Consider the following 17,368-nt stretch of genomic DNA (forward strand, 5'->3'; position numbering starts at 1 on the left):
TACATAATTATTATTAAGATACCTCCAGACGAAGGTTGCAGCAAAGTCTGAATACAGGGACCCCTGGGGATGATCACAATGCTGTGTTTTCTTGGTGTAAGAGACCTAAAGACAAGAACAGCAGTATTGGGGAGACCCTCCAGCCCTTGTCCAACGAGCCTGGAGCACAGCTTCCCATACGCAGAAACCATAGCGTGGCACGGGAACTCAGAGTCACCTATATACACAGTACTCTGCCTCTTAGACCCTAGTCGTTTCTAATCTGACATGCAACTGGATCTCCAACTACCAGAAGTGGCCATCAGATGCCTAACCTGGCTCTTGCCTATGCTGGTTATTAAGCCCTAAGCTAAAACTAGCTATAGAATCTCATACCAGAAGTGACAGGGTTAACTTAAATAATAGAAGCTGCATATAAACTCCTACTAATATACTGGAAGGTCACCAATACACACATAAAGTAGAAAGGACCTAACTATCTGGCCCTGTGCATGTGAGATAATAACAACAGGACAGAGATAAGTCCATCATAAGAATTCAGGTACACACTCAAGAAGCTATGAACAGCTGCATTTAAACTGTTAGAACATAAGAATACTTGCCTAATAGTATCTGCTTCTGGTCTGGGGAAAATACAGCAGCAGTAGCAGTTTCTGTGCGTATAAGGTATGTGGTTTAGTTCCACTTCCTCCTTCTGGAGTTTCTGACAAAGACACACGGAGAAAGGAAGTCATGTACAGAATAATCTCTGTGAACATTAAGCACTAAAGCCACTCACAGACAGTAGAGGGCAGCAGATCCCTACGTAACAAATGCCACCAATAGCAGAGTGTGTGCAGGGTGAACTTTTGCTGTGACACCTGTAAAAAAAATCCACTATATTGCAAGCAAAAATAGTTAAGGTAACACATGATTTTCAGGAAATCGTTTAAATTTCAAACATCGTTTGCACTTGTTGAATGTTGATACAGTTATACAATCACAACCAAAAATCATATTTTTGTTGTATTGGGAGAAAATTTCATTCCATGGCCATCCTTGATTTTAGACATTTTAAAGCTGGTAAATATTCTTTTGAAAGCACGTAACATGTTACTTTAGATGTAGACACTATGAGGTTTATACCTTTCCTGCTACCTTGATCTGCCTCAAAGATTTATGAAATATCTATTACTAAAACACTACAATGATCACATAAAGTACACTATAAATTCCCTTTAAACGTTGAAGAATATGTCAGCAGTGTACAAGTAAATACTGTTAATAAATAGAAATGCACACTCTGCACAGTTATGGATCTCCCTCTTATGGCCACAAACTGAACTTCAGTCAGTTTTACCTTTTTAACCAACTATGCTGATGACAGCGCAAGGCCATTACTGTATTTGCAATAAAGGCAATAGTAGGTCAGTGCCTAGGACAGCAAAAACGTATAAATTGTGACTATCATCTTTATTATTTTGCTTTCCTTTTATATCTACCTCTAAAACCTTGTGGCTGAAGTAAAAAAGAGAAATATATGGATTGCAGGGAAGTCTGAAGGTTCTTGGGGAGAAATGAAACAGTTTCTCCTTTCTGTTTCAGTAGAATTTTTTGAATTTTTACAATGTAGCAAGACAAATGGTACTTAGCATTCAATCAGGAGAAAATCATAAATGGTATTGTGGACTCTCTTTAACATTTAGGCATTGCGCAGCACTGAAAGTGTGCACCTGCAGGGGTGGTGATCTTTCCTGGATGACAATATTTGCATCCATGGGGCGATCATCCATCCTTAACCTCATGTATCCACAGCATGTGTGTTTACCTGCGGTCATATCTGGCCACTGTCAGCCTGTAATTCACATGAGAAGAGTGCCCACAGCTAAACCCACTGTTCCATTGATTCTTGCTGCCAGAATCACCCATGTAAATTAGGCCTTTTTGTTAAATATACAGAAGAGAACATCTTAGACAACCTGGTGAGCGCAGCATTTTTAATTAGAGCCTAAGTTTGCTAAAACAAAATTATTGTTGGTTGGTACCTCAAGCCAAGTTATGGGTGGGGACTTTTAAGGCAAGTAGTAATAATAGTGAAGATACATAGTAGTAAAAGTAAAACAAGTATTTAATATCTTGTACTCAGTAGTATATATACAAAGTACAACGATCAATTGTGAAGGGTTATAGACCCCAGTGAGAGAAGTGCAAAGTAGTAAAGAGTTTTGTGACAGGTGTTTATTTCTGTGACTGTAATAGGAGAAATCTCTGTCTTGTCAGAGACTGCGTTTATTTCCCAACGCGTTTCGGCTCTCAATTGAGCCTTTTTCAAGGGTGGTTTGTAGTCACTCGTTATCAATTTTTTCCTTCCATGTGTGATTGTGTTTTCCCTTTAGAATAGCGAGAACCTTAGCCACATCAATCAAAATTGGACGAGTGTTGCCAATGGAGGCATACACCTGTTCAATCCCTCCTTCAATATAGAGATGTGTGTTTATTCCCGATGGGACCCAAAACATATCAGTCGTATCAGAGACTTTATGTTTCTTAGTTCAGATATGGGATTCCTTAATTCCTCTATTTATTTAGGGGAGTGTCTTATTATGTGTTGTTTAGTTTTTGTTTTCCATTAGTTTGCCTCGGTTCAATCTTGGTCCCTTCAGTTTTCAGTCACTTTCGGGTGCTGGCTTTCTTCCGTCCTCTCTCTTCCCTGTCTGGTGGGAAGTGAGAGGACGGGAAGAGAGAGGACGGAAGAAAGCCAGCACCCGACCAAGATTGAACCGAGGCAAACTAATGGAAAACAAAAACTAAACAACACATAATAAGACACTCCCCTAAATAAATAGAGGAATTAAGGAATCCCATATCTGAACCAAGAAACATAAAGTCTCTGATGCGACTGATATGTTTTGGGTCCCATCGGGAATAAACACACATGAGGGATTGAACAGGTGTATGCCTCTATTGGCAACACTCGTCCAATTTTGATTGATGCGGCTAAGGTTCTCGCTATTCTAAAGGGAAAACACAATCACACATGGAAGGAAAAAATTGATAACGAGTGACTACAAACCACCCTTGAAAAAGGCTCAATTGAGAGCCGAAACGCGTTAGTAAATAAACGCAGGAGAAAGTCTCTGACAATACAGAGATTTATCCTAATACAGTCACAGAAATAAACACCTGTCACGAAACTCTTTACTACTTTGCACTTCTCTCACTGGGGTCTATAACCCTTCACAATTGATCGTTGTACTTTGTATATATACTACTGAGTACAAGATATTAAATACTTGTTTTACTTTTACAACTATGTATCTTCACTATTATTACTACTTGCCTTAAAAGTCCCCACCCATAACTTGGCTTGAGGTACCAACCAACAATATTATTGCAATTGGGACGATGGCAAAACCTGATTTCTAAATAGGTTGATAGAGATCAAAACTTCTCTCTTGCTAAAACGAAATTAGCACCCTCCCAGGTAGGTGCTAGCTAAGCAAAGCATATATGTGGCCCTGTTCTGCTTATCAGGAGGGTCTGATCTGTTAGTTAGCCTGTCACATGCTTCCAGGTGGGACCTGTTGAGTCTGGGGAGTCTCCCCACTGTGTCCAATGAGGGACCTTGTTGGACAGTGGAGGAAACCTAGCTAATAGCACACTAGGGTTTATAACTGTCCCAGTGGGTGGGCATTGCTGCAATGCATCCTGGGATTTGGAATAAATCTGGAGGGGGCATGTGACAGGGTGTCTTTTGGTGGGAGCAAAGTCCCAGGAGGAAGTGAACGGCTGTCTCTCCTCTTGCTGATGTGAGGAAGATGGCCCAGGCAGTTGGCATAGGGACCAGGGGTTAAGCTGTGCTGCAGAAGGATCCAGTGTACTGACCGAGTGGAGTTACTGAGCAGAACACTTTGGGAAAACAGTATAGTGAGTACTCAAGAATCTGCCCAGGGGTCTGCCTAAGAGAGGATACCACTCCAGAGGGGTCAAGGGGATCCAGAAGTCAGCTAACCCAGAGTGATACAGTAAAGGGGGTGCCAAGTTGTTAAGCCCTGAAGATTAGGGGGTAAAGGGGGCCTGAGGAAGGGCCCTGTTGTTGCTCAGCAGTGCAGTCTACTATAAAGGACAGCTACCTCAGGAAAGGAGTGCCTTAGGAAGCTAAAAGGACTCTTTCACAGTCAAAGGCAAAGTAAAGTAAGTGGCCTAGCCGTGACTAGCTCAAACAGCATTAACTAGCATCAATCATCATTTTTCTATATCGTCCCAGCCTATTGTGCATAGTTACGTTTAATTGGAGTATGCCACTCATCCCTTCTCCTATCCAAGTTCCTAATAAAACATAAAAAACAAAGAAACTGGATTGGTCCTTGTCTGAGGTAAAAACACTTGGAAACCTTTTAGAATTTTCTACTGTTGCTAATGGTAACCCGGGGAAACCCACACGCAGCAGCTCCCATTGGAGTAGTGCTACAAAAAAAAAAAAGAGAAAATAAGCACAATAGACATTACTTACCTTCAGTGTCCCCTGTGCTACTGTGTCCTCATTTAGCAGAAATATTCCTCCTCCAATGCCTTCCCCCCACCACCGCGGTCATACTCTTCCAGTGTGGCGGGATTTAGTAGAACTAAGGGAGCTTTTACAGGTGCTCACCAAGGGTGTCTAACTTTGCCTGCCCTTTTTATCCATCTCCTTCATTCATAGAATTCCATGACTGGATCAGCTAGGCGGAAAGGGTGGCCATAGTTGGGCACTCTGGATGAGTGCCTGCCATAGCCTCTTAGTTTAACAAACCCCTGCCACACCAGAAGATTACAGCGGGGGGGGGGGGGATATTGGAGGAGCAAGCAGCACAAATGACACATCTCACTGAAGGTAAATAATTGTGCTTATTCTTTATTTGTAATATATATATATATTTTTTTTTTTTAATTAAACTTAGGCTTTAATCATTTTAGGCCTGCAGTGGAAATATATTCAGTATTTATTTTCAAAAATGTTACCCTCTTGAAATAGGATAATAAAGGCATTATAAATCTTCCTTCCTGCACCTTGTGTTTTTCACCTGCATAAGATGTACATTAATTATGTAGTTTCAGGCCCCATTCACATAGGGGCGACGCTACTTCGCACCGCGACCTTCGAGGTCGTGGTGCGAGCAGCGCACCGCGACCTCGGAGCGGCCGCCACGGACTTCATAACATTGGAGTCTATGGCGGTCGCCTCCTGGTCGCCCCAAAGAAGCTCCGGACCCTTTTTCTAAGTCGGAGCGACTTGTGTCGCTCCTATTAGAACGGGTCCGCAGCTTCCCTATGGGAGGCGACCTACGGCGACCTGTGAGGCGACCAGGTCGCCTCACAGGTCGCCTTAGTGTGAACCGGGACTTAAGGTGTCATTTGTTGGCCTGTACGCAGAGCTGTTGGTAAAAATAAATCTTCACAGTCCAATGTCAAAGGTTTAAGTTCATGTAGACACATGAGCTTAGGTGTGCACAGCCTAATGCATTAGGGTGTGCGCCTCAAAGCTCAAACACATATGTGTGTGCATGTATGTATATATATACTGACGGTGTCAGTAGAGCAGTGAACAGTGTCAGTAAGGCAGAGATTGGTGTATTTCTTATTTGTATTATTTTATTTTTTATTATGTTTTCACACTTTTTTTTAAATAATTTTTACACGTTTTTTATGAGGCCCATTAGGGGACTTTGGTCAAATATCAGGGGTTTAAGCAGGGGGAATCTGCACCACCCAGAGTGATTAGGGTGTGCCCAGGCACACCTGGCACACCCTGTGCGCACGCCTATGCACATGAGGCATGCTGTATGGCACTGCACATGCTAATGCATGACCTCTGTAGTGTACGAATCAACACTTCCTACAAAGAAACTATATATATGCCACAATCCCTGGGTCTCTCGGTCATTGCAGGTAGGAGCTAAATAGTAATTAGATCAGAAACAGACACAGGCAAGCAGAGCAATTAACAGAGAGCCCAACATGCTTGAAGACATATTTTTTAATTACTTTAGTATATTAAATGAGAAATAAATGTACCTAAATAAAATAAATAGAAATAAGAAATGTTTTTTAATCACATTAGTATATTCCCGATGCAACACAGAGGAAATGACAAGATATTCATTGGATGCTGTGTGACCCAGAACTAGAAAGGACAATCTAGGTCCATGACTACATGGATCTAGGGGGTGAATCAGCTAAGACACTAGAAACTGCAGACACAACATGTGAGCCCATCATTACAAAGTAAGGCAAACAACATAGGAAGTATAACTACACTAATACCTAGTAAAACAACAACACATTTGAAAGTGTACAATGCCTTTAAAGTGGAATAGCTGTAGTGCAAAAAGTTTATAGTTAATCAATGTCATAGGAGAAATTATTAACAGTGCCTGAGACAAACTTTATCTCAACTGGAGTGCAACCAATCAGCTTTTACATTTTCATTTAAAAGCTGTGTGAAACAAATGAAAAATAGAATCTGATTGATTTTTATTAGCAATGGCACAGATTGAGATCCGGTAAAACTTGGCGCAGACACTTTGCTTTCATTTCCCCTATAGTGTTCATGTCAATAATCTGATGGGGAAGGAATTGAGGTTAGAGCCCACAGTTCAGTACTGAGAATCATTGTTGCTACTACCCTATCACTAATGTTATTAGTAACCAATGCTAGCGATTGGACTTGCCATATAACTAAACCCTGTGACTAACACCATATACTGTATACAGAGGGATTTAGCAAGTGTCAAACAAATTTAACATTTTGGAGAGATACTTAGGGCCAAATTTACACCTTGTGCTGTTCCTATCCTGGTTCACTGGATAACTTTAGTATGACTGAAAATCATGTCATAGTCACAAGAGGTATACCAATTATAGGAGCAGAAACTAAAAAAGACCGTGTGCCCACTCTACACCAATACATCTACAACGAATCACTGTAAGGTTAAGGCAAGTTATTGCCCTATTCTGTTTGGTTCTGGGTGTACAGATGCAGAGTGGGGAGACAATATACTAGGCCACTGCAAGAATAGCACTAACTGGGGTGCAGTGGCAGACAGGGCAGCAGTCTGGAACCATTATTTATAAAAGGGAATGTTTTACGACATGTGTGATTGGCTGCCATAGGCCTTGGCCTGTGTTGGCACTGCATAAATCAAGCCCTGGAGGCACTTTATGTGAAGCTTTTAAACCACCTTGCTGACTGGGCAGAAACATTTATAGTACTTGCTTTACTGGAATCTGGGGAAACAATTGGCACTTTGCATTAACATTGTTTGCAATCAAGCAACTAGTGCATTTAAGGGCCAGTGCAGTCTACTAATCATGTCTGAAAATGTAAATTCTCATTGCGGTTGATTTACTTAACCACTTCCATACAGGGCAGTTACACCCCCTTCCTGCCCAGGCCAATTTTCAGCTTTTAGGGCTGTTGCATTTTGAATTGCACAGTCATGCAACACTGTACCTAAACCAAATTTATGTCATTTTTTCCCACAAATAGAGCTTTTTTTTGGTGGTATTTGATCACCACAAGGTTTTTTATTTTTTGCTACACAAATAAAAAAAGACCGAAAAGTTTGAAAAAAAAAAAAGTTTTTTTTGTTTACCGTATATACTCGAGTATAAGCCGACCCGAGTATAAGCCGAGACCCCTACTTTTACCACAAAAAGATGGGAAAAATCATTGACTCGAGTATAAGCCTAGGGTGAGAATGCAGGGCGGCGGGCATGGTACAGGAGAATGCAGGGTGACTGGCATGGTGCAGGAGAATGCAGGGTACTGGCATGGTGCAGGAGAATGCAGGGTACTGGCATGGTGCAGGACAATGCAGGGTACTGGCATGGTGCAGGAGAATGCAGGGTGACTGGCATGGTGCAGGAGAATGCAGGGTGACTGGCATGGTGCAGGAGAATGCAGGGTGACTGGCATGGTGCAGGAGAATGCAGGGTGACTGGCATGGTGCAGGAGAATGCAGGGTACTGGCATGGTGCAGGAGAATGCAGGGTGACTGGCATGGTGCAGGAGAATGCAGGGTACTGGCATGGTGCAGGAGAATGCAGGGTGACTGTTATGGTGCAGGAGAATGCAGGGCGGCGGGCATGGTACAGGAGAATGCAGGGTGACTGGCATGGTGCAGGAGAATGCAGGGTACTGGCATGGTGCAGGAGAATGCAGGGTGACTGGCATGGTACAGGAGAATGCAGGGTACTGGCATGGTGCAGGAGAATGCAGGGTGGCTGGCATGGTGCAGGAGAATGCAGGGTGACTGGCATGGTGCAGGAGAATGCAAGGTACTGGCATGGTGCAGGAGAATGCAGGGTGGCTGGCATGGTGCAGGAGAATGCAGGGTGACTGGCATGGTGCAGGAGAATGCAGGGTGACTGGCATGGTGCAGGAGAATGCAGGGTACTGGCATGGTGCAGGAGAATGCAGGGTACTGGCATGGTACAAGAGGATCCGGGGTTGTGGGCATACTTCAGGAGATGCAGTGCTGTGGGCATGGTACATGTGGACCATGCCCGCAGCACTGCATCCCTTGTAGTGTGCCCGCAGCCCTACATAATGGCAGGTAGTGAAGCTGTTTCACTTACCTGTTCCAGAGGCGCCTTCATTTTAAAAATGGCGCCGCCCGGCGCCGACACGTCATTGCGCACGCGTCGCCGCCGCTCGTATACTTTCGGCGCCGCTCGGGAGAGGCCGGGAATAGCCAAAATTACATGAGCGGCGGCGGCGCGTGCGCGGTGACATGTATGCGACAGGCGGCGCCATTTTTAAACCTTAAACCCGTCGGACCGGACAGGAAATTTTTTTTTTTTCCTTGACTCGAGTATAAGCCGAGGGGGACGTTTTCAGCACAAAAAAATGTGCTGAAAAACTCGGCTTATACTCGAGTATATACGGTATGTTAGAAAATTTTGTAATTAGATACATTTTTTTCCTGTACCGATGAGCACTGATGAGGCCGCGCTGACAGGCACTGATGAGGAGGCACTGTTGGGGTGGCACTGATGGGGTGGCACTAATATGCAGCACTGATGGGCACTGATAGGCAGCACTGATATGAAGCACTGATGGGCACTGATATGTGGCACTGATAGGTAGCACTGATAGGCAGCACTGATGGGCACTGATAGGCAGCACTGATGGGCACTGATAGGTGTCACTGATGGGCAGTGATAGGCAGCACTGATGGGCACTGATAGGCAATAATGGGCACTGGTGGGCGGCACTGATAGATGGCAATGATGGGCACTGGTGGGCAGCACCGATAGATGGCAATGGTTGGCAGCACTTATGGGGAGGGCACCACTGGCAGGCTCCCTGAGCCCTGATTGCCTTCCCTGGTGGCCATGGTGGGCATCCCTGGTGGTCATGGGTGGGCATCCCTGGTGGCCATGGGTGGGCATCTCTGGTGGGTCTAGTGGCACCCCCCCAAGGGTCTGCACTGGTAATCAATGCTCTGATTACCAGCACAGACCTCCCCTGTCAGGAGAGCCGCAGATCGGCTCTCCTCTACTCGTGCCTGTCAGGCACGAACTGAGGAAAGGCGATCAACGGCTCTTCCTATTTACTATGTGACCAGCTGTGATTGGACACAGCTGGTCACATGGTAAAGAGCCTGCGTCAGAGTGACACACCACAGCACCGATCGCCGCTCTGTGCGCCCCCCGGGGCAGAGCGCATTATCCTATATGACGTCATATGACGGCGGGTCAGGATAATGCAACCACCTCCCCCCATCAATTGCCTATAGGGCGGGTGGGAAGTGGTTAAACTGGAGAGTGCAAAATCTGGTGCGGCTCTACATAGAAAAGAATCAGCTTGCAAATTTTTTTGTCAAAGCTTAACTGAACAAGCTAAATTTAAAAAGCTGATTGGTTGCCATGCATAGCTGCACTAGATTTTTGCACTCTCCAGTTTAAGTAAATCTACGTCATAGTATTTTTTTGTGTGTTTTTAGATATTGTGTTTTTTTGTGTGTATAGATATTTGCATTTTCATTGTTTGATGCTAAGCCTGTATCCACATGCAAAGATTTTTAAGCAGTGCACACGTAACATGCTGCACTGCATAGAGTTGAATAAAATGTCATTAAAGGTTGTAAACCTCAGACATGTAATATGAACAAAGCATATCCTGTCTATAGTGTGTGCTTGTTTCAATTAAGAGCACTAAGTGTAATTTCTGTCTGCTGCTTCGTTCCTCTGCTCTCGGCATAAATTACTTCTGGCAAGTTTTCCTGACACCAAGAGAAAAAAATGACAGAGGAGGGAGCTCAAACTGATTTACAGCCTCAGCTCTGTTCCTGTGCACTGTGTGAAGTATAAAGCATAAATATGGATAATATCCCCCAGATTGGGACTATGACGGGTAACGACACAGGTGGGTATAACCAAAGAAAAAGGTTTATTTGTAATAAACACAATAAAAAATATATATATACATTAATTGGCAAAAGGGCCAAAAATATTACACAATTGCACAATTTTGAAAGACAACGTTAAAAATTGAGCGACTCTTTATATTGGTAGATCCAATGATTATTTTGACATGGAGGAACCTGTAATGTGGTTTTGAAGACCCTACGCGTTTCAATTATACTCTTCTTCAGGGGTATTTTTAGACCTTGGTTCCAATTGACTGTTTTATAACTATTTTACATTGTTCTACAAAAACAGAAACAAAATTGTTAATTTTATATCATAGTACAACTTCTAGTTATATATCATTTGTTTTTAGTTGTATATTATTCACCATATCTCATCATATATATACCATGTCTTTTTTTTGGCATTCGATCTGTAAAGAGTCGTCTTTAAAAACTTGATCGTTTTAGCATTCTCCAGAACCACATGCTGGGAGATGTATACGGGGGTTTGTACTGAGAATTCAAACCATTCCTACTCAATCCAAAAAAGGGAAGAGAGAGATGGGTGAGTCAGTACTGGATAGGAAGCCGAGATAGGGACAGAGACGTGGGACGGAAGCACTGAGTCACTACAAGGGGTCCATACCCAAAAAAGAACACCAGCTTATTCAGTCCGCCATTCTAGAAAAATTAAGTTAGAAAATATAAATGTTGTATTCTTATTTGTTGGTGACATGCTTTCTTAGTTAGAGAATAACGGTATGAAGATATGTATCTCTTAACATATTTGAAGTTTAAATCAGATTTGTAGGATTTTAGGTTTACATATTCCTAGGTATTGAGTAATCATTTAAGCATTGTAATAGGAATGTGGGTTTTAAAACCAGATAGATATCATCTTGCAGGATATAAATTGTTCCCTTTGCAAAATACATTCGTGCTCTCAAAGGGATACCTACCTTATAAAGGTGTGTTGTCAAGAAAGGAAGGAGGCTTTGGAGGGTAGGACAGGTCAAACAATCACAATTGCAAGATATTTTCAATGGCCATATAGTTTCCAAAGAGACAGAGGAGACATCTATTTAAAATGTAAAGTTATATGTCAGTAGGTAAGTATGTATTTATTCATACAACAAATTTGGTGCATGATCATAGCCTGTACTTCTAGAAAAGGAAGTCAGACCAGAGAGTGCATCTATCCATAAGTATCTTCAATAGTTTTTATGTTTCAAAAATTACCTCCTGGGAAATGTCAGGCCGATTGCAGAGTGTGTGTCCCTCTCCTCCTGTGAGTGAAGAATGCCTAAATGGTTGTGGGAGGGATGGCTTTTTATATCTGAGTTTATGAGACTGGATTGACTGATCTAAGACAGGTGTATGTAGTGGGAGGGCCCCCTGAGGGGGCGGTGCGGAGGGCGGTCCCACGGGATGCCAGCCAATCGGGGCCAGCCGTCATGACACGTCAGGATGAAATCCGACCGTCTCCACGGCAACCCCGCCGTCAACAAACCTGGGATCGCGATCCGCATCGCTCCCCCACCGACGCACGAGAGGGGGAAACAGGGCGGTCAGTTTTGACCATCCTGACCCGCAAAGCCATCCATCTCTAAGGCATGGATTGCCAGAGATCGGATGGCTTACGTGCGCCGGGCAGTGACTATGCGGACCGCCCACTTTGGAAACGTCCCATCTCAGCTTCCTCCAAGGGCGGATGTGATGTCACACATTGTGTGGCTTACCCGATCTCCCCGCATACAAGTCCCAGAATGCCTCTGGGGAAGCCTACGATCTGTATGACAAGTCATAGATTAAGGAAAGCAAAAGGAGAGAAAGGAAGATGTAAATAACAACATATATTGGACATAATGTATTATATAAACCATACAGTGTATCTAACTATCGTTTTAGATTTGTTGGTATTTACATTACTGTTGATCATGTATGACAAAAGGGATGTATTTCCACATCATACAGTTATATTGACAAGATTTCTTTGTTATTGTTATACATTTACATACATTGATGGAGATAATATACATTTTTTTTTTTTTTTGTATCATTGCCTGTATTATGCCTAAAGATCTAGGTGATGATGTCACGCTCTAAACATTTGATGCCACTGGCCATATCTACTCAAAAAGTTCCCTGGGAATTTATGTAGTGACTGGGGAACAATATGACTATATATCCTATACTTTTATTTATTGAAATCTATTAAATTTAGCAGGCATATCGTTTTCAAGAAAGTGACAATAAAGATATCATTCGTGACATCATGACCCAAGATACGATAGGCAAAATAAAATCAGAAGTGCAATACTGCATTATAGAATAATTTCTTGTATTCAATGATATATTATTACCATCAATATATATGAATGTATATTATCTCCATCAATGTATGTAAATGTATAACAATAACAAAGAAATCTTGTCAATATAACTGTATGATGTGGAAATACATCCCTTTTGTCATACATGATCAACAGTAATGTAAATACCAACAAATCTAAAACGATAGTTAGATACACTGTATGGTTTATATAATACATTATGTCCAATATATGTTGTTATTTACATCTTCCTTTCTCTCCTTTTGCTTTCCTTAATCTATGACTTGTCATACAGATCGTAGGCTTCCCCAGAGGCATTCTGGGACTTGTATGCGGGGAGATCGGGTAAGCCACACAATGTGTGACATCACATCCGCCCTTGGAGGAAGCTGAGATGGGACGTTTCCAAAGTGGGCGGTCCGCATAGTCACTGCCCGGCGCACGTAAGCCATCCGATCTCTGGCAATCCATGCCTTAGAGATGGATGGCTTTGCGGGTCAGGATGGTCAAAACTGACCGCCCTGTTTCCCCCTCTAGTGCGTCGGTGGGGGAGCGATGCGGATCGCGATCCCAGGTTTGTTGACGGCGGGGTCGCCGTGGCGACGGTCGGATTTCATCCTGACGTGTCATGACGGCTGGCCCCGATTGGCTGGCATCCCGTGGGACCGCCCTCCGCACCGCCCCCTCAGGGGGCCCTCCCACTACATACACCTGTCTTAGATCAGTCAATCCAGTCTCATAAACTCAGATATAAAAAGCCATCCCTCCCACAACCATTTAGGCATTCTTCACTCACAGGAGGAGAGGGACACACACTCTGCAATCGGCCTGACATTTCCCAGGAGGTAATTTTTGAAACATAAAAACTATTGAAGATACTTATGGATAGATGCACTCTCTGGTCTGACTTCCTTTTCTAGAAGTACAGGCTATGATCATGCACCAAATTTGTTGTATGAATAAATACATACTTACCTACTGACATATAACTTTACATTTTAAATAGATGTCTCCTCTGTCTCTTTGGAAACTATATGGCCATTGAAAATATCTTGCAAGTGTGATTGTTTGACCTGTCCTACCCTCCAAAGCCTCCTTCCTTTCTTGACAACACACCTTTATAAGGTAGGTATCCCTTTGAGAGCACGAATGTATTTTGCAAAGGGAACAATTTATATCCTGCAAGATGATATCTATCTGGTTTTAAAACCCACATTCCTATTACAATGCTTAAATGATTACTCAATACCTAGGAATATGTAAACCTAAAATCCTACAAATCTGATTTAAACTTCAAATATGTTAAGAGATACATCTCTTCATACCGTTATTCTCTAACTAAGAAAGCATGTCACCAACAAATAAGAATACAACATTTATATTTTCTAACTTAATTTTTCTAGAATGGCGGACTGAATAAGCTGGTGTTCTTTTTTGGGTATGGACCCCTTGTAGTGACTCAGTGCTTCCGTCCCACGTCTCTGTCCCTATCTCGGCTTCCTATCCAGTACTGACTCACCCATCTCTCTCTTCCCTTTTTTGGATTGAGTAGGAATGGTTTGAATTCTCAGTACAAACCCCCGTATACATCTCCCAGCATGTGGTTCTGGAGAATGCTAAAACGATCAAGTTTTTAAAGACGACTCTTTACAGATCGAATGCCAAAAAAAAGACATGGTATGTATATGATGAGATATGGTGAATAATATACAACTAAAAACAAATGATATATAACTAGAAGTTGTACTATGATATAAAATTAACAATTTTGTTTCTGTTTTTGTAGAACAATGTAAAATAGTTATAAAACAGTCAATTGGAACCAAGGTCTAAAAATACCCCTGAAGAAGAGTATAATTGAAACGCGTAGGGTCTTCAAAACCACATTACAGGTTCCTCCATGTCAAAATAATCATTGGATCTACCAATATAAAGAGTCGCTCAATTTTTAACGTTGTCTTTCAAAATTGTGCAATTGTGTAATATTTTTGGCCCTTTTGCCAATTAATGTATATATATATTTTTTATTGTGTTTATTACAAATAAACCTTTTTCTTTGGTTATACCCACCTGTGTCGTTACCCGTCATAGTCCCAATCTGGGGGATATTATCCATATTTATGCTTTATACTAGCTAAAGGGATGAGGGTTTAAAACGACCCAGCACTTTTTCAAACCTATCCAACTCCCACACCCCCTCTTGTTATCTGTGCACTGTGTGAAGGGGGCTGTGTCCCTTCCCTCCAATCAGCTGTCAGAGCTCTCCTCACTGAGCTCTGCAGAGTGTAATTTCAGCTCTCTGCCCCCTTTTTCTGACAGCTCAGACAAGCTTTATAAATTCTGGACTTTGAATGGATGTAGAGAAGACTGCAGAAAAGCAGATACAACTTATGTAGGAGTATTTGTTTCAGCTCTGTGTATCACCTGAGGCCAGTCACTTCACTGGATATATGTGAGGGTTTACAACCACTTTAAAGTCGATAAACATAAAACAAAAAGTAAACAGTACAATGTATTGAAAGTGAAACAACACATTGCATTAATAATGCACACCAGTGTTCTTGGGTTATACAGAGCTGGTGCGAATGATCCCTTAAAGTTAACAGTAGATAATTAAAGACTTTGTAGATTGCCAAAAGCTTGTGCTGACACTTATCAAACGTGCCTATAGCGTTAATGCGTGTTAAAAATGCTCCCCCAAATGCCCTATGCGTGTTTGCGACATGGTTGACATGCATTTTTATCACGTTAAAACCGCACCACAAATGCCTATTATTAACAGTAATGTACTAACATGCCGCAACCGCACTGAAAACGCATGTTGATGCGTTTGCAGTGCGTTACCACTGACTTGAATGGAAGGAGTTGAAATTCTTTAATACTTTTCAAACTTGATATAAAGTGTCAGTTTTAAAGCAAAGCGACGCTAACGCTTCATGTTTGGATAAAGTGTGCAGCACTGTGCGCTCTACATATTATCAACTGCATAGGTGTTTGAGAAGCGTTAAAAACGCCCCTCAAATGCCTGCTTTCAATGCCAGTGTGAACAGGGCCTTAAAGCAAGTTAGGTACGGAATATCATTTACAGAGTTTATTGTTTTACTGCCTAACTGTACAGTATCTTATTTCTCATAAAATACATTTGACAATTAGAGCTGATTCACACTGGGGCGACTTGTCAGATGACTTAGTCGCCTGACAAGTCGAGCTCCATTAAGTACAATGGAACCGTTGTAATCAGAGCGACTCAAGTCACTCCGACTTAGAAAAAGGTTCCTGCACTACTTGGGGGCGACTTCGGAGAGGTTTGCATTGACTTCTATTAAAGAAGTCGTTTGCAAGCCATGCTGAAGTCACGCTGCAGGGGTCGGCTTCAGAGTCGGGCAGCTTTGAAGTCGCCCCAGTGTGAACAGGCTCTAATATGTGCTATTAGGTCACCGAACAGACAGGAGATAATTGTACATAAACAGATTACTAAGTACATTCCTTTAAAATGTTTCTCTTCCGCATCTTACGAATAGGAGTTGGCAAACTATCGGCTGGCAATGCAGCGTATGGCAGATGACATCATTACTCTTCGCCGTCAGATGAGTGGACTGGAGGCAGAAAACAGTGCTCTTCGTAGTGAACGTAGCCTAAACCAAGATCTGGGACGCACCCTCCTCAGTGACACAGACATTGATGTCATGACCAAAGCTGAATTAGCTGACCGATTGGGTGAGCAGTTTTGTTTTGTTTTGTTTTTTTGTTTTTTGTTTTTTACATTAAGGATGCATTCAGCTTTCCTCTTGTTCTATTAAAAGTATACCGAAAGGCAAAACTTTTTTTTTTGTTTTGGATACAGGGGAGAGGGATTGGAACGCTTGTCAGATTTTATTGCCATTCGTGTCCCCGTTAGGGTCCTTTCACACGGCCGCTCCGTGTGAAAGCTCCGCTGCGGGACTTTTTTTTTTTTTTTTCCACGGAGCGGATGACATTTCTGTCATCCGCTCCGTGTGCCCGCATATCATCCCATCCATTTGCGGATGATATGCGGACATAATGTAAGTATATGGCACTGCGGATGTCAGCGGATGACACCGCTGACATCCGATTTTCCTTCCTTTCCGTCTTTTACACGGAAGAAAAAATGGGGTTCTGTTCCATTCGTAAAAACTGAACAGAACTGAAAGGAGGAAAATCGGGTGTCAGCGGATGGTATTCCGCTGACAACCGCAGTGCCATTCACTTACATTATGTCCGCAAATCATCCGCAAACGGATGGGATGATTTGCGGACACACGGAGCGGCCGTGTGAAAGGACCCTTAGAGAGATTTACTCTCTCTATTTGTCTCATTTACTATTATCATTGAAAGTGAAAGTGAAAGTAAAAGAAAATCCCACATTTTGGGTTGTCCCCATAAAAGCAATAGAGGGGAAATCTTCCAATGGGGACACTAGTTCTGGTGACCTGGAGGGCCCCAAGGAATTTATTTAATTTGCAGGGATTTCCTCTCACTTCCTGTTTGGCTATGGGACAGGAAGTGAAGGGAAATCTCTGCAGTGGGTTACAGATGGAGAAAAAAATGACAGGGGTTATAACCCTCCCTAACTCTATCCAAAATGAGAAAAAAAGTTTTGCCTATAGCTTACTTTAAATGTGTTCCAAACCAATTTTA

The 17,368-nt window shown here is 42.5% G+C and overlaps 1 protein-coding gene across 1 annotated transcript in view; it reads left to right on the forward strand.

Annotated features, from left to right (window-relative positions):
- CCDC33 (coiled-coil domain containing 33) overlaps positions 1–17,368 on the forward strand; it is a gene marked incomplete at its 5' end in the record, with an annotated part of 191,281 nt that overhangs the window by 145,506 nt on the left and 28,407 nt on the right. Inside the window, one exon of the mRNA XM_082254937.1 lies at positions 16,231–16,426. Within this exon, the coding sequence (XP_082111063.1) occupies positions 16,231–16,426 (196 nt within the window). The remainder of the gene's footprint in view (positions 1–16,230; positions 16,427–17,368) is intronic.

This window comes from Pelophylax lessonae, assembly GCF_965119305.1.
Source record: "Pelophylax lessonae genome assembly, chromosome: 4".
Lineage (NCBI taxonomy): Eukaryota > Metazoa > Chordata > Amphibia > Anura > Ranidae > Pelophylax > Pelophylax lessonae.